Raw genomic sequence first — 24,244 nt, forward strand, 5'->3', positions numbered from 1 at the left:
AACAGCTCCACATCTGGACAGAATACTCCAGGTGGGGTCTCACAGGAGCAGCGTAGACAGACAGAACCACCTCCCTGGACCTGCTGGTCACACTTCTCTCGATGCACCCCAGGATGTGGTTGGCCTCCTGGGCAGCAAGCGCACACTGCTGGCTCGTATTGAATCTCTGATCGATCAACACTTCCAAATCCCTCTGCCCAGGGCTCCTCTCAGGCCATTCTTCGCCCAACCTGTATCTGTGCTTGGGATTGCCCTGACCCAGGTGCAGGACTTCACACGTGGCCTTGTTGAACTTCATGAGGATGGCATGGGCCCACCTCTTAAGCCTGTCCAGGTCATGTACGGGTGTGTTTTGCAGATTAATGACATAACACTTCTAGGCCAAGTAATGTCCTCGGAAATTGACATGTACTTTTCAGTGAAAAAGGCTGATTTTTCTGTTTTTAAGTCATTGTTAATTTTTTGTTTAGCAAGGAAATAGGGGGAAAAACTGAAAGGGGATAAATTGGTATAAGGGTTCTAAGTCAACAATAGAAGGTCTTGAGTTACAGTGTTAGCAGATGCGTTTTTCCTTCAGGAGTTTTCTGACTTTTACTTGGAATTTACATAAGAAACTAAAGAATGCAGTTTTAGAAGCTCCTGCAGACCTATTTCTTACTAAACATGATGATATTAATGTATGCTGTCACCTTATATTTCACAGTTATTGGTGAATGGAAATCCTCTGGCAAACAGTTTGCTATCTGAGAACACATATTTTAACATGAGACAGTTATGCATTTGAAAGGGCTGTTTTTGGAGTTACTTGTCTAAAATTACTAGTAAGTAATTATTTACCAAAGAACGTAGAATATAATACCAATTTTGTTTTCTTCCAGATAAAAACTATTTTGAGTGGCTTCATCATCAGAGGTTACCTGGGGAAGTGGACTTTGATGATAAAAACCATCACTTTAGTCCTGGCTGTAGCATCAGGTTTGAGTTTAGGAAAAGAAGGTCCCTTGGTCCATGTTGCCTGCTGCTGTGGGAATATTTTTTCCTACCTCTTTCCAAAGTACAGCACAAATGAAGCTAAAAAACGAGAGGTAAGTTCTTGTAAAGACGTTTTTAGAATGTATTGTCCACGTGCTTAGTAAAAAATGCCAAAATACTGGTTTTTAAAAGATTGCTTGTTCTCTTAGCTTGTGTTCAGATTTGGCTTTTTTATAGTTTTTTTTTTTATCTTAAAAACAACATTAATCCCTAGTGTTCTACAAGGTAAGTACTTTCCATGTTGGAGCCTTTCTCCCACCTCATAAGAAACCATTTGATTTTTCCTTACCTTCTCTCTTCTTGACTCATTTTGACAGCCGTCTCCAATTGTGAGGGCAGCAGAGGGCGTTTGACCTCACGAAGAAAGTCCACCTGGGAAAGAGTTGATAACTGTACTGAGATACTGTTCTTCATTTTAAAACACACCACAGAGTGCAAAAAACCTTCACCATGGTTCTTTTCCAGGTATTGTCAGCTGCATCAGCAGCCGGAGTGTCTGTAGCCTTTGGTGCCCCAATTGGTGGAGTCCTGTTCAGTCTGGAGGAGGTACGTCAGGAGACAACACTAAAGGAAGGGTACTTAAAAATCTCTTTTAGTGTGAAAAATCTCAGGCTCCATTAAGCTGTAGAGTCCTACCTGGAAGAGAATTGAATTTTGTATTTTGAAATTGAGTTCTGTTACCAACAAACTTTGAAAGATTTTATTAGTTTATTTACTTCAGATGAATGTCAATTGTGCTGGAGTTCAGCTGAGTCAGCTAATAATTACAGTGTACAGAGAGAGATGCACCAGTTTGTCACTCTAGAAATGCAGTCTAAAAAGAATAATTGTTGGGCTGCTTTCCTTGTTTCATAGGAGATTTTAGAAACCTATTTGACTGTTCTCTGAAAGAAGTTTTCAAACATTATTTTCTTCAATGTTTCAGATGCTAAACACAATTGAATACGTCAGTGATTAGTAAGTCAAGAATAATTAAAACTGACCACAAGGGCCATCAAACTCTTTTCACCGAGAAATGTTTCTTGCTAGCTTTATTTTCCAAGTCTTCACAGGATTTGTTTTCATTGACTTACAAATAATTCTCACGTATTTCTTTTTGCAGGTCAGTTACTATTTCCCACTGAAAACTTTGTGGAGATCATTTTTTGCTGCTTTGGTGGCTGCATTTGTTTTAAGGTCCATCAATCCTTTTGGTAACAGCCGCCTAGTTCTTTTTTATGTGGAATATCACACTCCTTGGTACCTTTTTGAACTGCTACCTTTCATTCTTTTGGGAGTATTTGGTGGGCTCTGGGGAGCATTTTTCATCCGAGCAAACATTGCGTGGTGTCGTCGACGCAAATCTACAAAATTTGGGAAGTACCCTGTCCTGGAGGTCATCATTGTTGCAGCAATAACAGCTGTCATTGCATTTCCCAATCCATACACGAGGCTAAACACCAGTGAGCTTATTAAAGAGCTCTTCACAGACTGCGGGCCATTGGAGTCCTCCTCCCTCTGTGACTACAGAAACGATATGAACGCAAGCAAAATAGTAGATGATATTCCTGACCGTCCAGCAGGCACTGGAGTCTATTCAGCTATATGGCAGTTGTGTTTAGCACTCATATTTAAAATAATCATGACTGTCTTTACATTTGGTATCAAGGTAAGTGTGAATGCAACGGCTACGTCATCTACTGTGATAATTTTTCTTTGTTACTGCCCAAAGCTAGCAGCTTTGTTTATAGATTTCGTTCTCCGTATATGGTTTTAGATCTCTTAACTAAAAACTTCACTGTTGATCACTGGCTGCTGGGCAAGATAATTCTGTTAGGTATATTTTAAATGTTAGCTTTCCATAAGACAGAATTTCAGTTTTCACTCTCGAATTCTGTCGTATAGTATTTCACTTATATCTAGGACTCTGCCCTTCTAAGCATTAGGATACCTCTTACCATTTAAACAATATAACACCTGTACTGTGTCCTAGCATTCTCTGTTCAAGTGCATCTTTCTCACGAAGTTGTCAGCCCAGGAGCACACACAGTGTATTAGAATTCACAAAGTTGCATGAAGGTAGAGCTTCTTAACTGATTTTGGTTCCTTCTCTCATAACTTCACCAACTGCAATTTGTTGGAAACATTACTGGCAAAGCAACTACGCTGCCTGTGGGATACGGTGATTCCCACTGCTGTTACTGACATGAACAGGGGACTGCTAAGGCAACATGTTTTTTTCCAGGCCTTAACACAGCTAAGCTGCAGAAGTAAAAGGATTGTATGTATGCAGGATTCTATTTTCAGTAAACTTGTTACTGTTTGTAAACACCAAAGATGAACATTTTGGGATGAGATTACAGCTTTGCCTCATAGCTGACTGGCATGCAACTGCATTACTAGAGAAGTTTGCATGTATATCCTGATTCCTTGTTTGTCTTAAAGATGATGCATTTGCCACAGTATAAATCATTTTCTCTAAAGTATAACTTGAGTTGGGCACTGTATGCACTGGAAAACAAAGTTGAGACAAGGTAAAACCTGATTTTTTTTCATTTTTCTTTCTGTGGTGAGATCACTCTTTGCTTTGTAACATGCGAGTCAGAGGCTTATGCTAAAAAATTCACCTGTAAAACCACAATCAGAGTTAAACTGTAAAATCAATGAATATTAAGATGTTATAATCACAAAATAAAGAAGAGAGTTTGACAAAACAGACTAAGATAACAAAAAAAAAATAAACAGAAAGCTTACCCCTATCCCAGGCTCACCCACAAAACACCAGCAGAGCAGAACTACAGAAGAAATCCTTCCCCACTGGTAGCCAGCTCTTAAATAGGGCTAGGAGGGGTGCAGCAGGCTCCAACCTTTCCTGCAGCACAGCTGAATTGCCTTCACCTGTGCTCCTCTGGCTGACTCAGTGCTCGCCTCAGGTGATCCATCAGAGGTTCAGGCTGTGGCTCAGCAGTTCCCATGCATAGACCTTTAACTTATTAGCCACATGTGATGAAGTGAAGGAGCTAGGTGCATGAACAATTCATGCTAACAGGAATTTGAATGTAGTCTCCATTTGGAGACTGAATTTGCTGTGGCACACTCAGTATAGCAGACTAGAAACTCAGCAGTTTCAAAGATACATTCTACAACTTTTATGTCTATAATAAAAAATTTTCAGGGTGTTACTGTAGTGTTCCCCAGAATGATTTTCACTCAGCAAAACAAAAGAAAAAAGTACTTAACAATTAGAAAGGTTTCAGACACACAATGAATTGTAGGAGATGGCATCAGTGATGTCAGTGCACAATTTTACTGTAGCACAGTATGGCATTGAACGGTTACTGCTGTCAGCACTGAAATATTAGGTGATTCAGGATGGGAATGAAGATTATTAAACCTTTTCAATACAGTTAACGCAGATGGCTTTGAAATAAAATGTGCTATATTGATTTGTCCTTGGTTTACCTGTTAGAAATTCTTTGCAACTATGTATGTTGTCAATATAATAATAATGTAAATTGAATCGGAAATACTGGATCCCGTGGCAAAATCTAGTTACAAGCTGCATAATGCATACACTTCCCAGCTCTACAGTGGAAAAAACAATTAAATGGCTTTTCCTTTGACAACAGTGGTATTTTTTTAAAATGAAATGATTTTGACAAAGGTGTATTTAGACAAAAAGTAAAAATTGTAGTTGAGGTTCGTACCTTGGTCACGGTGGAATACATTTCTGATAGTAACAACTGCTATGAGGGGAAGCAAGGGGCATTTCCAGTTTAGTGAGGTGTTCAGATGCAGTATGGATTTGGTGTCTTTCTGTTTGTTGGTTTTATTTCATTTCTGGGTGTTTATTTTTTGGAAAGGAGGAGAAGGGGCACAACAGCAATGTCTCTGTTGAATCCTTGCTCCTTTTACAGCTACAGGGCTAAACAAGACTTGTCGTACCAGAGTGGTTTAGTTAAATCTTATTGCAGTGCCATGAAGCCTATTTGGGTCAATAACAGAAAAACAGATCAAATAACTGAAATTACGATAGGCATGTGTTCGTTGTTGTTGTTGTTGTTGTTGTTTTAACAGTAAAGTGTTAATCTGCTTTTTTGCCTTAGGAATTTGCATTAAGTTTTCCTAACCTTGCAGTATCTTTAATGATGGTCTGACTACTTGCATTTCTTTTTAAAATACGCAACAAATACGTTCCCATCAGCGTGGTAGCAGTTATTCCATTTCTGTTGTAGGTTCCATCTGGGTTGTTCATACCCAGTATGGCAATTGGAGCAATAGCAGGAAGGATTGTGGGAATTGCAGTGGAGCAGCTGGCTTACTATCATCACGACTGGTTCATTTTCAAGGAGTGGTGTGAAGTTGGAGCTGACTGTATTACGCCTGGTCTTTATGCCATGGTTGGTGCTGCTGCCTGTTTAGGTAACTAAACTGTACAAAGCGAATGTCTGATTTTTGTTTTGCTTTGTGTTACCAAAGTAACAATATGTATAAATGTGCTGTGTTGGAACACCTGCAATGTGCACTTCCCTTTCTTCAGAAGAATACAGTCACATATCTTCGTGTAAGCTATTGGATCCTTATGATCTGAGGAATGATATGAAATTGACTATATGATGGGAAGGAGAGTAACTTAAATAGCAGTTTGCTTTTTCTTTTTGGCACCGATAGGAGTAGTTACATATTATAGGTGTCATATACATCGAAATGTATAGAACAGAGTTGAAAATGTTGAAGTTGCTACGAGGAGGTGACACGATCTGCTGGCACTTCTACATGAATAGCAACAAATGTTCTTGGAGTTCGTTAATCCAAACAGAAACTTGAGAAGCCCGTAACGATCTGGGGAGTCCACTTACAGGTCTGTTATGAGGCCTGATTTAGAAACTGTTGAAAACCTGCTTCACTGGAAGAAGATTACGCTCCTAAACTAGGATAGATTTCATGACGGCCTTGTCCTAGCTTAAGCGCTATCACACGCAGTAGTGGAATGGCTCTGGTTCTTGGAGAGGCTGTTCTGTTGTTTTGGGGGGAATTTTTGTCTTTTTTTTAAATGGTTCAACCAAAAGCACTTTGAATGTATTGAAAGAAGAATACGATTTCTTTGAAAGAAGGCATGGTGTCAGAAATGTTTGTAGTACAAACATTTTGCATGCTGGCAAAGGACAAACATAACTCCTTTCTTCTGTTCAAGAAAGTTTTCACCAGCTTACAGTTCTCTTTAGTTTTTATAATTCAACAGCAGCATTATATTTGTGATATTTTGAACGGTATAGCTGTGGAATTGTTATCTGTTCCTTCCTTAGTGTCATTCTTCTTAGAAATTATTACCTTGTTAGGTTTGGATTTGTTCATTTCTCAGTATTTTTAACTCAGGAGTGGCTTGTAAAAGTATGCAGTTGGATTCTTAAGTTACCTGAAAGAGAAGCACACATTTTTCAAACCCTTTTACTTTCTGACCTCCAGGAATTTTCCCTAAGTCCACGTTCGTTTTTCTTGTATGCTTCTGTTTTTGTGATGTTTGTCAGATGACGTAAATGGCAAAGTCATGTTTGCAGTTCTGAGCAGGAAGGCAGGAAATACAAGTTCAGTATTCTTTGACGCTGAAGCATTACTGACTGCCATTTTTCTTGCAGGTGGTGTGACAAGGATGACTGTGTCCCTGGTAGTTATTGTCTTTGAGCTAACAGGAGGGCTGGAGTATATTGTGCCCTTAATGGCTGCAGTCATGACCAGTAAGTGGGTAGGAGATGCCTTTGGTAGGGAAGGCATCTATGAGGCACACATCCGACTGAATGGATATCCCTTCTTGGATGCAAAGGAGGAGTTTACTCACACAACACTGGCTGCTGATGTTATGAGACCTCGAAGAAGCGACCCACCGTTAGCTGTTTTAACCCAGGATAATATGACAGTTGAAGACATAGAGAACTTGATCAACGAAACCAGCTATAATGGTTTTCCAGTTATTATGTCAAAAGAGTCGCAGAGACTAGTGGGCTTTGCTTTAAGAAGAGATTTAACTATTGCAATAGGTAATTACCTCCCAATATTTTATGATTATATATTCTAATAGAAATTATTGTAAAGCTTAAAAGAGAACTTACTCTCTGTGCTTCTCCTTATTTCAGGTTCAAGGTCCAGATACTTTGTGTAGTCTATTGCTTTACTGAAGATATTGATTATGTCCAATAGCAGACCATAAAATAAAATGTTAATATCTTTGTGCCTTTGTGTACAAGACTTGTAGGCCAGACTGGCATCTAGTCCAGTATTTTTGTTTGTTTTGTAGTGTTTGATGACAGTTCTTTTCCTCAAGGGCATTCAACCTTCCTCAGAATTCTCAACCGTCTTCAAAATTGAGTGATTCCCATTTGAAAGAGCAGGATTCAGTCGGAGTTACTGTCAAAGTCCCTGTAAAATGTAAATGAGCATCAAGCTTCTCTTTGGGAGTATTTTATTTGCTGTTTTCTCTTGTTGATTTTCTTTTTTCAACAACTAATACTGTACTGTGGAGAGATGAGTGAAATATTTTATGTTTCTCACTCTAGTTTGTCTGTGTGCTGTGAAAAATGAAACCAGGCACGCATGCCCTGTTTGGGCCCTGTCTCTGGATGGCTTTTAGAAACTGTATGATAACTAGGGCTGTGCTTTGTGCCTTGGCAAAAGAAATGTGGATTTGGAAATTGCAATCGCCAGCAAAGGGAAATAGAATTATTGTTTAAGAAATACTTGTACATAAAATCAGTGATAGAAGTTGTATCTTAAAATACTCGTATTTTTTCACAATTTGAAAGGCTGTATATTGACAAATATCTCTTTAGGGAAAAAAGCAATTGCTTGAAAAAGCAATGTCCTCTTTCAGAAAGTTGGAAAAAAAGGTTTTTAGGAGCACAACACCAAGTCCTGAAGTAAAACTTTTGCCTGTGGTCTTACAATGTGTTCCTACACCATGCAGGATGTATATAAATGTCCTAAACTTGAAAAGTATTACAGTATTGTATGATTTTAAGTTTGTGTTTACCTAAGACTAGAAGGAGGAACAGCAAAGTATTGTTCTGATGAAACACTTCCCCAGCTAAAACTTATTTCAGTTGCAGAGAATGCATGGTGCGTAGAGCTTTGTCTGGAGTCATTCAGTGAGGTGGCTCGGGGTACATGGAGAGTTGCTCATGTAGCCGAATACTGAAGAGGATACAGATCAAGTTCACAGAAACCTAAATACATTTGCATAAGGAGATCAAAAATGAGAAGTTTGTAATCACTGATGGTTTGAAACCATTTATTTGTCGTTGTTGTAGAAGAAGTATCAGATCAGCTTTATTTTTGACAACTGCTTCAGCTGCTGCGTGCTTCTTGTATGCTAGCTTTTCAGTATTTCCACCTCTCCAGAGCAAATAAGTTTTATTTTTGCTGTTGGATTGAGAAAGGCAGTAGCTGAAGGATGGCTAAAGCTGTACGATACATAGCTTTTGTGATTTCTGCACAAACACATCCTAGGAATAAAGCAGTGACTGTAGAAACACAATGTCAGCGTATCAGTGTCAGAGCCCAGTCGACTGAACTTTTCACTGAATGATCTTACTACAGAAATGTAAATTTTCTTGCTCTTTTTTTTTCTTTTCCCCTCTCTCCCCTTAAAGAAAGTGCAAGGAAGAAGCAGGAAGGGATTGTTGGCAGTTCCAGGGTCTGTTTTGCCCAGCATACCCCATCGCTTCCAGCAGAAAGCCCTCGGCCTTTGAAGCTTAGAAGCATACTTGACATGAGCCCTTTCACCGTGACAGACCACACACCTATGGAAATAGTGGTGGATATTTTCCGGAAGTTGGGTTTGAGGCAGTGCCTTGTGACACACAACGGGTGAGTGATGTGGGGGCAATTCTGTTTTCTTTTGGTAGGAATAGGATCTTTCACTTCTGGGATCAAAGCTTTGATGGTATTTGAACCCATGCATTTGGTGCAGGATGTCAGCGACAAGAAGGTGCACGAATTCTTACTTCTCCTGTATTCCAAGTAAGCAGGCAGGTAGTTTCGGTGTGTTGTGTTTTTATTTTAAAGGTTTTCTTTTAAAAAAAGTAATTAAAAAGTGGAAAATACATCAGCTGTACAACATCTACAAATGTTGGGTTCATAAAAGCGAAGCAGAAACAAGATCCGTTCACTGGATAACTCCTCTTCTGGAGTTTAGTAATTTAGTAAAAAAAAACCACCAAGCTATTAGTTTTGGAATACTAAAACTAAGTAACTGCTACTAGTTCTGAAACTTCAGTCTGCAGCGATTGTACGATTCAAAATACTTCAAGAAGGTGACTTCAAGATGTAGAGTGTTGGTAAACGTGACTGTGGGGGGTTGGTATGTGGTCACTGTTTAATAAATCAGCCCTAGGTGTGGAAACACAAAATATCTTGTTATATTTGCCTCTTATCTGGCCACTTTCTTTTTATACAAGGTCTTTTGAGTATGGTTCTACTTCAACATTCTGCTTTCCTCTATCTCTTGTGTTAAGCACTTGGCACGTGATGGTGCAGCTTCTACCACAGTATCTTGCTTTCTCTTTAGCATCTTTTTAAATCACATGAGAAGTGAAGCACTGTCTGCTAACCTACATTATTTAGTACCACTGTCCGTGGGACAAAGCTAAGAAACCTTAAACACAGATGGTATTTATTTATTTTTGCTCTGGACATAAGGAGTGCTGCTCTAAGGGGCAAATGTTGAAATAGTGCAAATTTCCAAATTTGTTTCTTAAGATGTCTTCTAAAACAAATGTATCTTAAATGTGCTCCTGGTTTTTGTTGTTATTGTTGCTTTCTGATTATTTTTTTTTTAATTTGCTTTTTATGAAATTCCTCTTTGTATGGAATGGCAAGTAGGTGCTTTGAGAAGCATAAGCAGCTCTTACAAAAAGCTTTCTCTGCCAGGAAAAAGCCATCATGATCTGCCACTTAAAAATCACTGCAGACGTACATACAGTTATTCCTGTTGATGCAGGGAAATTTGAATTGGTAAAACTTCAGTGATAAATATTTATTACTGTGGGTTTTTCTCTTAGTTTCTGTTGTGGTTGAGTGTTCAAACATTAACACTGATGTGAAAAATGGCTCTGCAGAGAGATTGATCTTGTAAAGGTATGTCAAACTGTAGCCTAAGCTTTTAATTATTTCACGATAAAGTAGCCACAAATACGGGAGACTTTGATTTGTTGTTTTCTGATCCTCGTGTTTGTTGTCCCATTTCAGTTTATAACCTTGTGATCTGCCATGAGAGTGCTGTCCATTACAAGGTTGGATAGTTAATCCCTGAGGTCCGGTTGGCTATGCACCACCCAGAGAATTTGTCTAAATTGTGGCAAATTTCATGCACGTTGAATAGAGATATATAGCTAGATGGGTGTTCATACATCCAGTTACAGTTAGGAGTTGTGCAGAAATTGGTGCTGATGATAGATACAGAGATATGTAAAGACTGAGCCCGATTCTTTCCAGCTTTTATCACTGTGTCCGTTCTAAGGAGCTGCTCTTTATTTATTTTATGATAAATGAGAAATTGAATTTGTCTGTTCCTACGGCTGCTCTGTAGTGAAGCTTCAGACCTCAGTTTCTGTGACTTTACAGACACTGCTTTGATCATTTACTGTAGCTTGTTCTAATGCAAATAGTGATTTGTATTTGTGAGGAGAAATAACTAGTAAACAAAGGAGAGGAAGTAGATTTTACTTTCAGTGCCTCTGAAATCTCAAGAGATCAGGACGTGGGGAGAAGGGCTAAAGTGTGTTTCCCCAGTGTGTATGTGATAGAGAAACGTACCGCTGTGGGGTTGTTGCTGATCAGACATTTGGAGACAAAAAAAAAGCCTGGGAAAGGGTGCTGAGTTTCCGACCATTTTCATTTAACTATCTCATTAACTTTCTTGCAACCCATTTTCTTTTTTAGTTTTGCACTGCTCTAAACCGTTTTCATTGTGACTAGAACTTTTTTGATTTGATTTCACACGCAGTTATTAGCATAACATGATCTGTTTCAGGATTGTCTTGGGGATCATCACAAAGAAGAACATATTAGAGCATCTCGAGCAACTAAAGCAGCACGTCGAACCCTTGGTGATTAGATATATCAGATCTCATAATTAGACACCTTAGAAGTCAGGAGGCATGAAACTTGTGAACTGTTCAGTACTTTTATGACATCGGCTGAACAAAGAAATAATCCTGTATTAAAAATTCGTATTAAAGAAACTGTAACAGAAAACAATACGTGCAAAATCCTCGCATAGAAATTAAGCAGTTCCTATGGAGGGTCTGTTAGTCACAACATTAAAGGAAGGTAAAAACAGAATGTGGTATCTTGTTCTTTGAATCTCGTAGATCCGCCTTTTGATTCCCCGCAGTGGGAAAGCACACAGCTAGGAATAGCTTTGCCCCCACAGTGTAAATTTCATGTTTTTTTCATGTGCTGATTTTGGCAGCTTTACGTAGCTGTCAAGTTGCTGATTAAGCAGCGTATATTTTGAGGAGCACAGTTCTCAATGTCTTGCAGCATCAGGTCTTCCCTGAAAGCCCCATTTATCAATTGGGAAATAAATCGCGTGAAGTCCTTCAATTCTGCACAAAGTCCTGTGATTGTGCTGCTGTTACCTGCAGCCACTTATGCACTGCAGTGGGACCCTAAGCTACTAAATGGCACGCTAATACATCTGCTGTTGACTTCAGAATCTACATACTGTTCTGAGTACAATGTTGTGATCTAACCTTAGCTGTAAGATAGACTTTGTCTTCATTTGGACATTGGTTGCTCTGCAATAGCTGCATCTTTGCTAAACCTAGCCACCAAGTTTAGCTGCTTATGTGCAAAACGTGCTAATTATGTTCTCATTTTATGCTAATGTTTCACAAGTATTTCATGCGTCCTTTAATAAATCAAAAAACCCAAACCAAAATGTACTAACCAGAATAACAAGGGCAGCAGCTCATTCATTCTGCTCTTTGCTTCTCCTGTGATATTATCCTTTTGGACAGTCTCACCCTTTTTGATGTTTCACAAAGTTCTGCTTTTACAAGCAATTTAGTTGCTGTCATAAGAGCACAGTATCTAAAGTTGAAAATGAAAACTTTTATTATTCGTAATTAATTTTCTGAAGCTGTGAACTCTAAAGCCTAGTCAACTATTCATTGCTTTGCAAAAGTTTCATGGGCAATACGGTGTGCTCCTATGAATGTATTCAGTCTGAGCCGGTGTGTCAGATGGGAAAGGCCCTTGTGATTTTAAGAAAGAAGGGGAGGCGAGTCTGATTCCCTGCTAGGATCTGGGGGCCATCGAGCAGTGTGTCACTTGTGGTGCCTTGGCCGGAACACACCTCCCTTATGAAATGGGATCGGTATCACTTCTTCTTCATACCTCCTTTTCTTTGTCCTTCTCTATTTTATTTTTCTTTTGCTTTTTTGTTGGCATAGCTAACCAAATTTCATTTTTGCCGAAACAAAACTTCAAATAAAAATAGTCACGGGCTCTACTTGCATTGCTTGTATTTAATTAAAATGGACCACAGCTGTCAGAGACCATCCAGGTATGGTGTCTCAGCACTGCTGTCTTTTAACAAACCGGTGGTTACCAAATACTTTGATTAATGAAATGCCTTTGTTTAAATAAGACAATCGGGCTGCTGACTTTTGCTCTGTCCCTGTCAACAAAAAGGACTTGGCTACAGATGTGCTCTGTTGGACCGCTCTCCCCGCTCGGGTTAATGCTGATGTTTGTTTATCCTTTCCAGGCGCCTCCTTGGCATCATAACAAAAAAAGATATCCTCCGTCATATGGCCCAGACGGCAAACCAAGACCCCGCCTCAATAATGTTCAACTGAAACCCATAGCTGAGGAGAGAGAGGAGACTGAAGAGGAGGTTCATTTGTTGAATAGCACAACACTTTAGTCTGGGAGATACTTCTAAAAATCAGAAACGAGAGCTGGGTTTTTGCGTAACGGTGCTGCTGGAAATCAGGAGTTGGTCTGGGGGAGGATGTGGAGAGGAGGAAGGCTGTTGGGAGCATGGAGCTGCTGTCCTGCACTGGATGCGTCCTGAGATGTCCGGTCTGCCATGATAGTGCAGTGGGAGAGCCGTGCGAGGTGGCACAATTCTCCAGCCCCAGCCTGGTACTTCAGCATCAAAGAGATGTGTTACTAGTCCCTATTTCTGGAGGGATCCTTCTGAATTGAGCCATCTTATGGAGACTGAAAGGTCTTGCCCTTTTTACCATTGAAAACTGTTGTGTTAGCTCATGAAATGTATAATTATTACACGTCACCTTCCTACATTCCAGAAGAGCTTTATTTCTCTCTCTCCTGAGCCGTAACAAAGCCTCTTTAAATTGGTGTGCCCTTTTGAAGTAGTTGTTTCTCATATTGAGATGTACTGTGAGTTACTGAGGTTGGATCACAAGGAGGGAGGTTTTGCTTGTGCCATCAGGTGCATAAGGTCGAACATCTTGAAGTGCTTGGGGCAGTACAGATCTACTGCGACAAAAGCAGACTGAGCAGGAAATGCCTTGCAAGAGCCATGCGAAACATCTTTCAGCCCATCTGTCGTGATGAGAGAAAAAGTAAACAAAAGAAAGTAGAGTTGCAGAGAAAAATGCTGGTTTTGCTGCAGAAAATATCAATGTGACCTGATCTTATGCAATTTTTGTATTGTCGAAGCACTAGGGTATATACCAATGTTGTGCAGTATCAGGAAGAGTACTGCTGTTCTACTAGTTAAGAGCTGGAACAATTCTGTATACGTGTATCTGGAAAAATGCATGCTACAGCACTGGAGATATTTCCCCTCTGTAAAGTTTGAGATCGCTCAGTTTTATTTTCTCTTCTGAACAAAAGACGTCCCACTGCTGACATGGTAGGAAGAAACGTAACTCATAACTTGCACTAATGTATATTATTTTTCTTGAGGTTTTACCATTATTTATATTTTTATGAATGAAAAAAATCTATTAAATACAAATCAGTTGATGTCTCACCTAACTAATTACCTTTTTAATGTGATTTTATATAATAATTCGTAATCCTCTGCGAGTAATGGAGGATTAGCAAATGTTTACAACTAGATGAAGGGTTTAAACAAAATTGTTTCTTTACAATCCAACATGCACATAAGGTGATTTTCAGATGTAACTCTCACTGCCGTTACCTTAAGACTTCCTTTTCCCTTTCTGAGCAGATAACTGGAACAGTAATACTAAAAACATTATTTAAAAAAATCAGGGTTTTAAAACGAATAGGAAGCAACTATAATTATTAGATTGCTTTAGACTTTTTTTTCTGAGTACACAGAGGTGTGAATGATACACAGCCACAGAAGATGAGCAGCAGGGCGGAATCGAATCCAGTACTTGAAAGCTTGGCAGGACTTCAGAGCTGAGCAGCACCACACGCGCCAGAGGTGAGCTGACACATTCCTAACATCTTTTGGCCACCAGATTAATTGTTCTTCAGCTTTTCAAAGCACCACAAACACGCGTGGAAACAAAGGCAGCGTGCTGTACGTCTGCAGTAAAAAAAGCTAAGAAACGTGGTTGACAAAATCTTGCTGTACAGTATGTGGTGAAATACAATGTAGTTATTAACATTTCGCCCAGAAGACTGCAGAAGTTTAAAGCTAAAATCTTGGGCATCTCTCAGGCCGTCATCACAGTTACCTCAAGCATCTTTATTCAGCCAGGTGCTCAGCACGATCTTGTCTTGAAGAACAGCAGCGTGCTCCAAGCAGTGCCCTGGTAGGATTGGCGAGCTCCAAAACAATGCCAGTGCTTCAAGTGCTCCGCTGAATCTCTGTCTGTTTTCAGAATATAAAACTGCAGTCACCTCTTTCTCACCTCTTGCATCAACTGGAACCAGGGGAAAGCTGATGTGTTGGTGGGCTGCAGTCGGCCCCTGTGCAGAAAGCAGCTTTGGAACTGAAACAAAATTGAGCTGTGTTCTGGCTGCTGCGCTGCAGCAACTGGCTGCACTCTTCCAAGTGAGTCAGTGCTACGGGCTCCAAACTTGTTCTGTTACGCTGTGTGAGCTTGCAGAAACCTTATTAGGAGCAGGGTTTGGTCCATCCAAGGAGGACAGCTCAGGAAATTGTCTGAGGCTGATCTCTACTGTTTATTATTATTATTTCTGTAGTGGAAGGATATAAATGCACTACAGCTTTAAAAAAAAAAAGAGAAATTGCTTTAAATCAGTTTGAAGCCCCTGCCATTTCTAATGGTTTCCTCATCCTAATACACTGCAGTGTAGTAATTTGCACCTGACCCCACCTACAGGCTGCACTGTCTGGAACACAGTGCAGCCCGTGCCCCTGCTGTTTTATCATTCTCGTGTGGATCCCAAGTGCTGCATAGAAGTGGTGCATCTCTGGTTACTGTTCTTACCTGCTAAGCTTTCTCCACTGACATGAAAAACGTCTCGTAAACATGCATTAGAAATTCTGATACTGAAGTATGTGTGCCTGTGCTGTTCAACAAAATTTTTCTAATGTAAAGCTTCCAGCGCCTTACTCAAGTTACTGATTTGAAACAAAAACGTGGTGGATGGGAGGGTGAAAGCGTCAGCATTATTATTATTTTTTGTTTTAAACCATTCAGTTACTGGTTGATGAAGAATGCATACTTTGTTAATCTGTGATGTTGCCTAGAGCTGTATTTAATATTGATTGATCTTAATGTTTTTATTTATAATAGTGTGGTAGAGCTGCGTATCATTACAGTAAAAATTCCCACTACTGTGATGACTTAATCAAACATTAAAAACTTCTGTATGACCATTTGCTGCTTCGACTCCGTCGTCTTTTCTCAAACAGTGTTTCTGTTGATGTTTGCATTCAGTTCCTCTGGGATAAACAGCCACAGGCTTAAAATACAACCCCAGTAAAAATCACACATTTCTGAAACAGACGTTTTCAGATTTGCTTCAATCATGTAATTGCAGAGTAGTTGGCTTCCTAATTCAAAAATAAGTGATGCTTATATTGTTCCACAGGTAGAAGCAGGCAGTTTCTCTACAGTGCATTTTCAGTCCTTCTGCTTAAAAACACAGCAAGATTGTTAGATGCCTATTTGCAATGTATTTCACTTCAGCATTTTTTCCAGTTAACGTTACAGTCATTAACCTCACATTGAGAACAGACAAAAGTACATACTGATGTCCCCATTTTTTACTAAGACGTTCAGAACTAAATAACGTGAAAGGTGAATGCTTGTGTCACTTACAGGGAAATGATATGGAAGCATCTTCTGTTTGGAGCCTGAAAAGAGAAGGCCCATGGAACAGCTTGTATCTGCTCGCTAATGTTTGAATAAATGAAACCTCTGGATGCTGATCCAAAGGGGGGAGCTATCAGGTTTAGAAAAGCAGATGCTGCATGACTGAGAACTGAAGATAGCTTTGCGATTTACAACGGCCTATGGCTTCACAGTGTGTTAAACTAAACTGAGCGCTACGGCTCAAGGAGTGCTCTGAGAGAAACACCTCCTGCTGTGTGACACATGGCAACAGAGGGGCTGGGACAACTCTGTGTCTGACATGGAAGCAGGAAGCAGCACGTATCCAGTGAAATGATGTCACTGACAATTCCTCCATGAGGGGAACAGCAGCACCAACGGACATTACTGATGCTTGCTGGAATCAGTTTATAGCCTCACGCCAGGGGTTACCAGGGCGAGCAACAGCCAGCCAGTCCTTAGGAAAGCTTTATTAACAGCACAGAACGCGTTTCCACGTGGAAAAATAGCACAGAACAAATAAAACAGCCCACAGCCCACAACATGAGCACAGCCTGGTGCTGCCCCAGTTCAGGATGCCAGGCGGTCCAGGCCCTCCTGCCTACGGTCCGCCAGGTGCGCCTCAATCACCTCGGCAAAGAGGTTCCTCTTCAGCAGGCTGTAGGCGAGCGGCAGCAGCTGGGCCACGGTCTTGTGGAAGTACTGCAAGAGAGAACAGCAGCCCTAAGCGCAGCCCTGCTCCAGGCCCACCTCTCCCCAGGGCTGGGGCACCTCTATGTGGAGCTGCAGCAGGAACAGCAGCGTTCCATCGGTGGCTGACAGCATGAGGTGAGAAACAGCCAACCGTGATGTCCCTGCAGCCATGGCCCTTCTCAGTCGAGGGGGGAGGAGGGTGGTGAGGGTGAACAGACAACAAGGAGCATTACACTGAGCCTTTAGGTATGATTAAACGCTGATGAGTCAACTCAGAACAGCCTCAGCAAGCCAGAAAGAAACATCCAGAAACCTACAGGCTACAGCAGACTGGTGGGAGGGCTTCATGCCATCGTCTGGGAAGTGCACACAGGCAAAAGACCCCAGGGTCAATTTTTTTTACCCCCTGGGATGACTGCAGACAGACATCAGCCTGTTTCTTGATCAAGCTCAGCACGAGTGCTTGAGCCCATAAAAGCAGGTGGGGAAAGGGAGCTTCGTATCTATCCTGCATATCTAGACTAAGAATTCTGCATTTTTTTCAGCATGACTCACTGTCATGTGCACATCAAATCACAAAAGTGCCATTTAAATTCTTTTGACCTGGAGGATCGTGGCATCATAGAAACTGTTTCTAATTTAACGTGGAATAGAGTCATAAATACGACTTCTTAGCTGTTGTCACACACTAAGAACATCCGCACAGACTTCCATGGTTCCTAGCAACAAGCATGTGATAAGAGCTAGGAATAAAGAGCTGTGATACACACCAACCCCTGACCTACACATAAAATAATGTGTGACTGCAACATGCATGGCTTCTGTGGTACTTACGTGTGAGCCATAGCAGAAAAGGTCCATCCCCAGTTCATATCCCATTCCATAGTCACATTCATCGTTAGCAAACTGAACATAGGTGAGCATTTCCTGAATGGGTGCAAACGCCTTCAGCCTCTCATCATCAGTAGGAGCATCAACAATGGCCTTACATATTTTCTTAAGATTAGCTGCAAAAATAAAAGCAGAAATATGTTTAGATTAAAGAATACTGCATCAAAGCAGCTTCTGCCAAAAGTATCCCCGTGGGTCTCAACTGAAGATTAAATGACACACCCTGAGCTACACCCTTTACAGCTCCTTCTCATCCTGTATCCACCCTACCTCAGTCCCCCCTTCAGAGATGGGTATCCACATATCAAAACTTGCATCAACGAACTGGTTCAGGTCAGAACAGCACCAGAAGAGGCAAAATGAGAAACAAAACCAAAACATCCCTGAGTGTGGATCAGTTCTTTTAGAATCCTTCCTGCACAGCTGTGCCAATACAGCAGTGTAGACTAAACTGCTACCTTAGGAGTTGTTACTTCAGTAGTAGTATGTAATATGTTTTACTGACTCTTATCAGATTTATTAAAAAAAAAAAATCAGTTACATTACAATGGTTAAAGCTTCTGCCCTTTACTCCCAGCTACTCGTCTTCTCTAGGTAGAAAAACTGACTGCAGTTTGTTTTTTGCTGACTAGATTTGAGTGGAGGCTGCCAAATGAAAGTGGAAGAACACAGTAAACAAGGTGCTTACCGTTTGTTTCGGGAAGTTCTCTGTATCCAACATCATTTTTGTCTACAGGAACAACCAGGCCTGCTCCATGAAATGTTTTGGCCACCACCTAAAAAAGAGCCAGGAAATTGAACCTAGTGCTGTAAGGCAACGCTACGACATAAAACCGTTCACATGAAAGCATTGTTAGCACCTGACTTGTGGTGGTCAAGCCAAATGCAGCACCCAGCCTCAAGGACATCACCTTAAACTGTGCAGCAGCTACTGTTAAGCACTGAAGTTTAACAGAACTGAAAACTCCAATGATGTTCTGAAATGTAGGAATCCTTGGATTCGCTCATCTGCCAAAATTATTTCTGATAGGTATTCAGAAAATAGACTAAAATCCCCCTATTGATACCTATCACCCTCCACGTTCCTGTTCGTAGCGAACCTTCAATAATGAGGCATTTATAGCGGCTCTGCCTGTGGCAGAAGGGTTGGAGCTTCACAATCCTTGGGGTCCCTTCCAACCCAAGCCATTCTATGGTTCTATGTCTAGGTTCTTCCCCATTTGTTTCAGTTTCTAAACTGTTTCCCCTGTAGTTTTGTTTCTGTTTGCTTTCCCTTTAATGCCTTACTTGCTAAGCTACAGGTTATAAGAATAATAAAGCATTTAAATTCAATCCTACATTTGGAACACAGTTCTATTGATCTTCCCTTTCCTGAAATTTTGTAGTGATGATTTGCTCTGAAATTTTTAAGAGATGCTTCTTTACTGAATAGAAGGAAGCCAAAGAAAGGAAGAAAAAAAAAATCAGGCAAGTAAGTGGAGAAAAAATAAAAGAAAAGCAGTTTAACAGAACTCAGTTGTCTCCAGTGCATCAGGAAAGTCTTACTTTCTTATCTCTCTGTTTCATCTTCATGGTTTTTTGTTCCAGAGAATAACCCAATTCTTTTGCTGTCCTTGTTAGCTTTTCATCTATGTCTTTCAAAACAGCATTTTTCTTTTTATCAGTCACTTCCTTAAGTTTTTTTGACAAAAATAACCTGTGAACAGAAGAAACACGTCTTAAAAGAGCTCAGCAGAAAACAAACAAACAAACAGCCCTCTATTCACTGCACCTTCAAATCTTGCGATGCTGATTAGCAGTCATGGGTTTATTTAGGCACAGACTTAGGAACTCAGGCCTCTTAACAACCAGAACAGCCAAAGGGTTTTAAAGCACAGTGCACACTGTGCTGTGTCCCATCTGTATTTGCTGTATTACAATACAGTTTACGCAATCTGCAGGTGCTGAAGATGCTCAGGAACTTAACTATACACGCTGCTATGTGAAGAATTCAGTTTACTGCTTCAGTGCCTCATACACTTTTTGTCATCCAAGTCATGCACATCAACACGTCTTTATGGTGCTTCTTAAACAAATGCCATCACTGGACTGCACTACATGAGAGCTCTTTATGGGAGGTTTCCTTAGTATGCTTCCACTTACTGACACGAATCTGTCCTCAGAGAGCTTTCCATTTTTAACTGGCAGGTCATTAGACAGGAGTACTCACACTTCCACTGTTTAAGCTCACGATGCAAGATATGGTAAAGGACATGAAACAAGGAATTCTATCTCCATGCCCCAGCTCAGAAACAGGGCTTCCTGTAGTTACTCTTTTTAGAATATAAAGTGTAGTTTTAAGTGTGCAAGAAAAACAAAAGCTACACCTTATCATTTAGAATGATCAGATTTTCTTCACCACTGTTTGAGATGCTTTATTCTTTACCTACAAAGTTCTTTGACACATTAAGTGGGCAGCTTTTCCTTAAGAGCCTATCCCCCTTGCAGTCATTCCAGTACATTTTAAGATTCAGACAACTAACTCTTAGCATTCTATTTATAAAAGGAAAACATTTTCAAGAAGCCTATGGAAGACTTTCAGGGCAGCTTAAAGCTTGCTATCAGAGTAGGAGTAAGGGAGGGTTTCTTGAGGAATAAAGAGGCGCAGTAAGATAGCTACATTAATAATGGTTTGTTTTCTACACAACTTGTTATGAATAAAAGTAAATATGAACCTTACTTGACTGCAGCAAATACATTATCACCAACTTGTGAAATCAGACAGCTCTTCCTCGCTTCATTTGCACCAACCCACACTGGAAGCTCATCTGGCACATCCCTGTTTATGAACAAGTACATACAAATAATACTCAAGCTGTGCCCGTTTCTCCTACTCCAAACTGAGATAAATTTCCATCCTTGCCATACTGCCATCTTCAGAAAGCTAACAAAAGCACAGTTAAGCAGCTATACAGCCTTACAGCACGGCTTTGAAAGGAACTCCTATCGATACATGGAGAGAATGCACGTCTCCCTTATTTCATAATGCTTGACTTTTTAAAGAAAATTAGAATTAAAGACCAATGAGTGAAAATGATCTGGAGAATTTGGGGGAAGAAGTTGAAGAGAAGATGGAAATATTTATTAAACGTCTTTGATCTTCTTTTATTAAAATACCAATTCACATGTTAATATCCTACTACAGGAGACAGATGACAGTGCAGTTCTCAAATCCTGTCTCGTGGAAAACAAAGATGAGCAAACAAAGTTACACACAACTATATCAGCATAGATTGAATCAAATACCTGAAATATCCCATGTGATACTGTGTTTTGCTATCCCCAACAAGTATAGTCTGGAATTCAGGGGGATCATAGAAGAATCTCCAGTGAAGACTGAAGTTCACATCTGTCGACTTTGCTTTTTTGTGTTTCCCAGCAAGAATGTCATAAGGTCCAACCAGTTTAAGCCCAACACTTGACACAAGTGCATCTGAAAAGCAGAGGGTGAACTGTTTCGTAAACTGAGGCATTTCCTGTGTCACTCAGGTATCAAAAGCCCCCACAAATAACAGTCAGGTGCGCTGTTTAGCAGATGACAAAAGCTGAGATATTCTACCCGGATAGTTTCCATTCAAGAGCTAGATTATTACTCTTTTCACATCAAAACAAAGTGTCATTTTCAGAGCACCTAGGAATACCATATTGTCTTATAATAAAATCAATTTGGGGCAGCTGAAGTCTGAGTTCATGTGAGGAATGCTTTAATTCCTCGTTAAATACTTCAGATGGGCTTGCAAGAATGGCAGAATTAGGCCACATTTAGTCCCTTTCATTATGCCATTTTATTTCAGAAAGCTTGAAGCACACCGACGTCCTTGTGAGCAGCCCAGCATTCTTGTTTATACACCCGGAATTATCTCGCGCCTGAACTGAAAACAGAGCAGCACGAGGATGCCTCCCACAGCCCCGTCTGCCTCCCTCTCAGCTGTTAGAAAGGGAAAAGGCAAAAACCACTGAGAATCGCACAGCCTACCAGTTGGTTTCTCGGGATCTAGCTCCTCACAAAACTTCCAGAACTGATAGAAGTCCTCAGGCAGCCTCAGCCGATAGCACGACTCTGCTTCTTGTTGGAGGGCATCGCATGCCTCTGCCTGGCCTGATCGTCTCTTCTTGGTGTCCCTGTTTTTGTCGCACTGCAGACACAGAAAGAAAAGGGCACCTGAGTGCTTCCTGATGGTCACACTGAACTCTGCAAAGCGCACACATAGATCCGAGTGCTTCTTTTGCACAGAGACCTTACCAGTGCCTCACCTCACCCCTGTACTCACACACAGCAGCACAAAGCGCCGCTGTCATCTGTGTGGACCAGCGCCCTTATGGGCTGATCACAGAACCACAGAATGGCCAGGGTTGGAAAGGACCTCAAGGGTCATGAATCTCCACATGCAGGGCCACCAACCTCCGCATTTAATACCAGCCCAGGCTGCCCAGGGCCCCATCCAACCTGGCCTTGAACACCTCCAGAGACAGGGCATCCACAGCCCCTCTGGGCAGCTGTTCCAGCACCTCACCACTCTCACTGTAAAAATCTTCCCCCCGACATCCAACCTCAATCTTCCCTCCCTCAACTTCAAGCCATTTCCCCTTGTCCTGCTGTTATCTATCCTTTCAAAGAGCTGACTCCCCTGCTATTTGTAGGCTCCCTTCAGGTACTGGAAGGCTGTAGTGAGGTCTCTCCACAGCTTTCTTTTCTCCAAACTGAACAAGCTCAGCTCCCTCAGCCTGCCTTCCTAGAAGCCAATACAACTCGGCCACACGTCACAAGCCCTCCCCGCCGGAGCCACCGTGCCATTAGCCGCGGGCCGGCAGCAGCACGGCCGCCACTGAGGCCTAGCAGAGTTCTCGCCCACCCTCTCGCCGGTGCCGTCCGGCCAAGCCGCGCGCCAAGCCCCTCACCCGCCTCACCCTCCGCCCCCAGCCGCCCGCGCGCTCCCCAGCGCCCACCTGCTCTCCCTCCGGCTCCGCCGCGCGCTGCCGCCGCTTCCCGCCACCTGTCATGCTCCCGCCGTTCGCATCGCGCCTCGCCCCGCCCCTTCCGAGGTCGCTCGCTGGGCCTTCGCGCATGCGCACGCCGCCCCGCCCGGGTTCTCGCGCTCCTCCTTGGGCGGGAAGTGAAGAGCGCGAGCAGGCGGTTAGGCGCGAAGAGCGGCTGGTCTCGGTGTCGCTGCAGTCCGCAGCATAGCAGACCTGAGCCGTACTGGAAGCTGGGTGAATGCACCTGGAGCAGCGACTTCCCCAGCAGCTTGATGGAGGTGACCGGGTCTTGCTTCTGAGGAGAACAAAGCTCCATCTCCCCTCGCGTCGCAGTCCATCAGCTAGCTTCGCTCAACGCGTCCTAACCTCCAGCAGTGCAATGGCTCAGTGGCGCCAGAGATGCCTGTATTCCCCATTCCGGTGTTACGTCTAACGACTGCTAGCTTCTGCCATCCGTTACCGTTTCAAGATTGGCTTTTCCTGATTGCAAAGTTAATGCAGTTAAGGAATTAGCTGTTATTCATTACATGCTAAAAAAGCAAAGAATTTCGAAGAACTAAGGAAAAGCTTCTTAACACTGGCCAGACTGAGGTTCTTGTACCTCAGGACACAGCCTCAAGGAACCAATTCCTTAATTTACCTCACCTCCAGACCCGCACCTTTGCAGATACTTTCCAAACCTCCTTGTCCTTTTATACTAAAATGAAGTTCCAAAAATCCATCCTCCGTTCCACAAGGAAAACACTTGTAAGCTGAATACAAGAGCACCGCAGGAAGGGTAGCTCAAACAGCCCATAGTCTGAAGTGTGTGTTGCTGCCATGTTAGCCTTCTGCTGCAAAGTGAATCGTGAAAGCTGCTGCGTTTTGACTCAAGAAGGTAGAACCTTTCCACAGCCTCAGTTAGATGTTTTGCCTCTTAGTTAGTGTTTGGCACTGAGACGTAACAGGGGTGTGAGGTGGATGTGTGACGGCGCGTTTGAGGTATGCCGGTACCTCACGAGGCAAAACTGTGCCAGAAAAAAATGCTACTCACCTGGATCAGTACTTGGGCATTATATAGTGTTGATAGGGAGAGGCCTCACAAGGCTGACTGGAGGGCTGTTTCCTCTGTAGTACAGATGCAGCTCTCGCGAAACGTTGTAGATCACTGTATTTTTCATTCTTTTCTCCACAGAAGCTATAAAAGCCTGAGATCATCTCTCTTCCAGAGTAGTCTGCTGGGATACCCCCGGAAAGAAAGGCACAGTATCTAGGAGAAAAGGTAAGAAATCATCTCATGCTTTTCAGGCAGGTGCTGCAGCCACTAGATTATTGAGTAAAAGTAACAGCGTTTGGTCATATGTAAAATAAGAACTCATTTTGTCCGAGGATGTATACAT

General features: G+C 41.7%; 2 protein-coding genes across 5 annotated transcripts in view; one reads left to right on the plus strand and one right to left on the minus strand.

Moving 5' to 3' along the window:
• CLCN3 (chloride voltage-gated channel 3) overlaps positions 1–15,808 on the plus strand; it is a 49,184-nt gene extending 33,376 nt beyond the window's left edge. For 2 of the 4 annotated variants that reach the window (XM_042829706.1, XM_042829707.1), the window contains 8 exons: positions 879–1,085; positions 1,498–1,578; positions 2,135–2,680; positions 5,247–5,433; positions 6,648–7,046; positions 8,655–8,871; positions 11,036–11,111; positions 12,779–15,808. In XM_042829706.1, coding sequence (XP_042685640.1) covers positions 879–1,085; positions 1,498–1,578; positions 2,135–2,680; positions 5,247–5,433; positions 6,648–7,046; positions 8,655–8,871; positions 11,036–11,111; positions 12,779–12,937 — 1,872 coding nt within the window. In that variant the 3' untranslated portion in view covers positions 12,938–15,808. The remainder of the gene's footprint in view (positions 1–878; positions 1,086–1,497; positions 1,579–2,134; positions 2,681–5,246; positions 5,434–6,647; positions 7,047–8,654; positions 8,872–11,035; positions 11,112–12,778) is intronic. The other 2 variants (XM_042829708.1, XM_042829710.1) reach the window with 1 other exon arrangement.
• A 912-nt stretch (positions 15,809–16,720) lies between these two features.
• On the minus strand, positions 16,721–22,955 carry LOC122166147 (histone PARylation factor 1). The gene is made up of 8 exons (XM_042829711.1): positions 22,836–22,955; positions 21,865–22,024; positions 21,135–21,321; positions 20,569–20,667; positions 19,395–19,545; positions 18,538–18,625; positions 17,793–17,965; positions 16,721–16,967 (listed from the first exon to the last, which is right to left on the minus strand). Exons 1-8 carry the CDS (start codon positions 22,953–22,955, stop codon positions 16,836–16,838), a joined length of 1,110 nt encoding a protein of 369 aa, XP_042685645.1. The 3' UTR covers positions 16,721–16,835.
• Positions 22,956–24,244: the final 1,289 nt, after the last annotated feature.

Source organism: Centrocercus urophasianus, unplaced genomic scaffold, assembly GCF_019232065.1.
Source record: "Centrocercus urophasianus isolate 14NV4802_14NV808 unplaced genomic scaffold, USGS_Curo_1.0 seq_32, whole genome shotgun sequence".
Lineage (NCBI taxonomy): Eukaryota > Metazoa > Chordata > Aves > Galliformes > Phasianidae > Centrocercus > Centrocercus urophasianus.

Coding starts and splice junctions, on each gene's coding strand:
- LOC122166147 (XM_042829711.1), bottom strand. CDS start 22,955: ATGCGCGAAGGCCCAGCGAGCGACCTCGGAAGGGGCGGGGCGAGGCGC. Junction 22,025..22,835: donor CGGAGCCGGAGGGAGAGCAG/GTGGGCGCTGGG, acceptor CTGTGTCTGCAG/TGCGACAAAAACAGGGACAC. Junction 16,968..17,792: donor TTTTCTGCTATGGCTCACAC/GTAAGTACCACA, acceptor TCTCTCTTGCAG/TACTTCCACAAGACCGTGGC.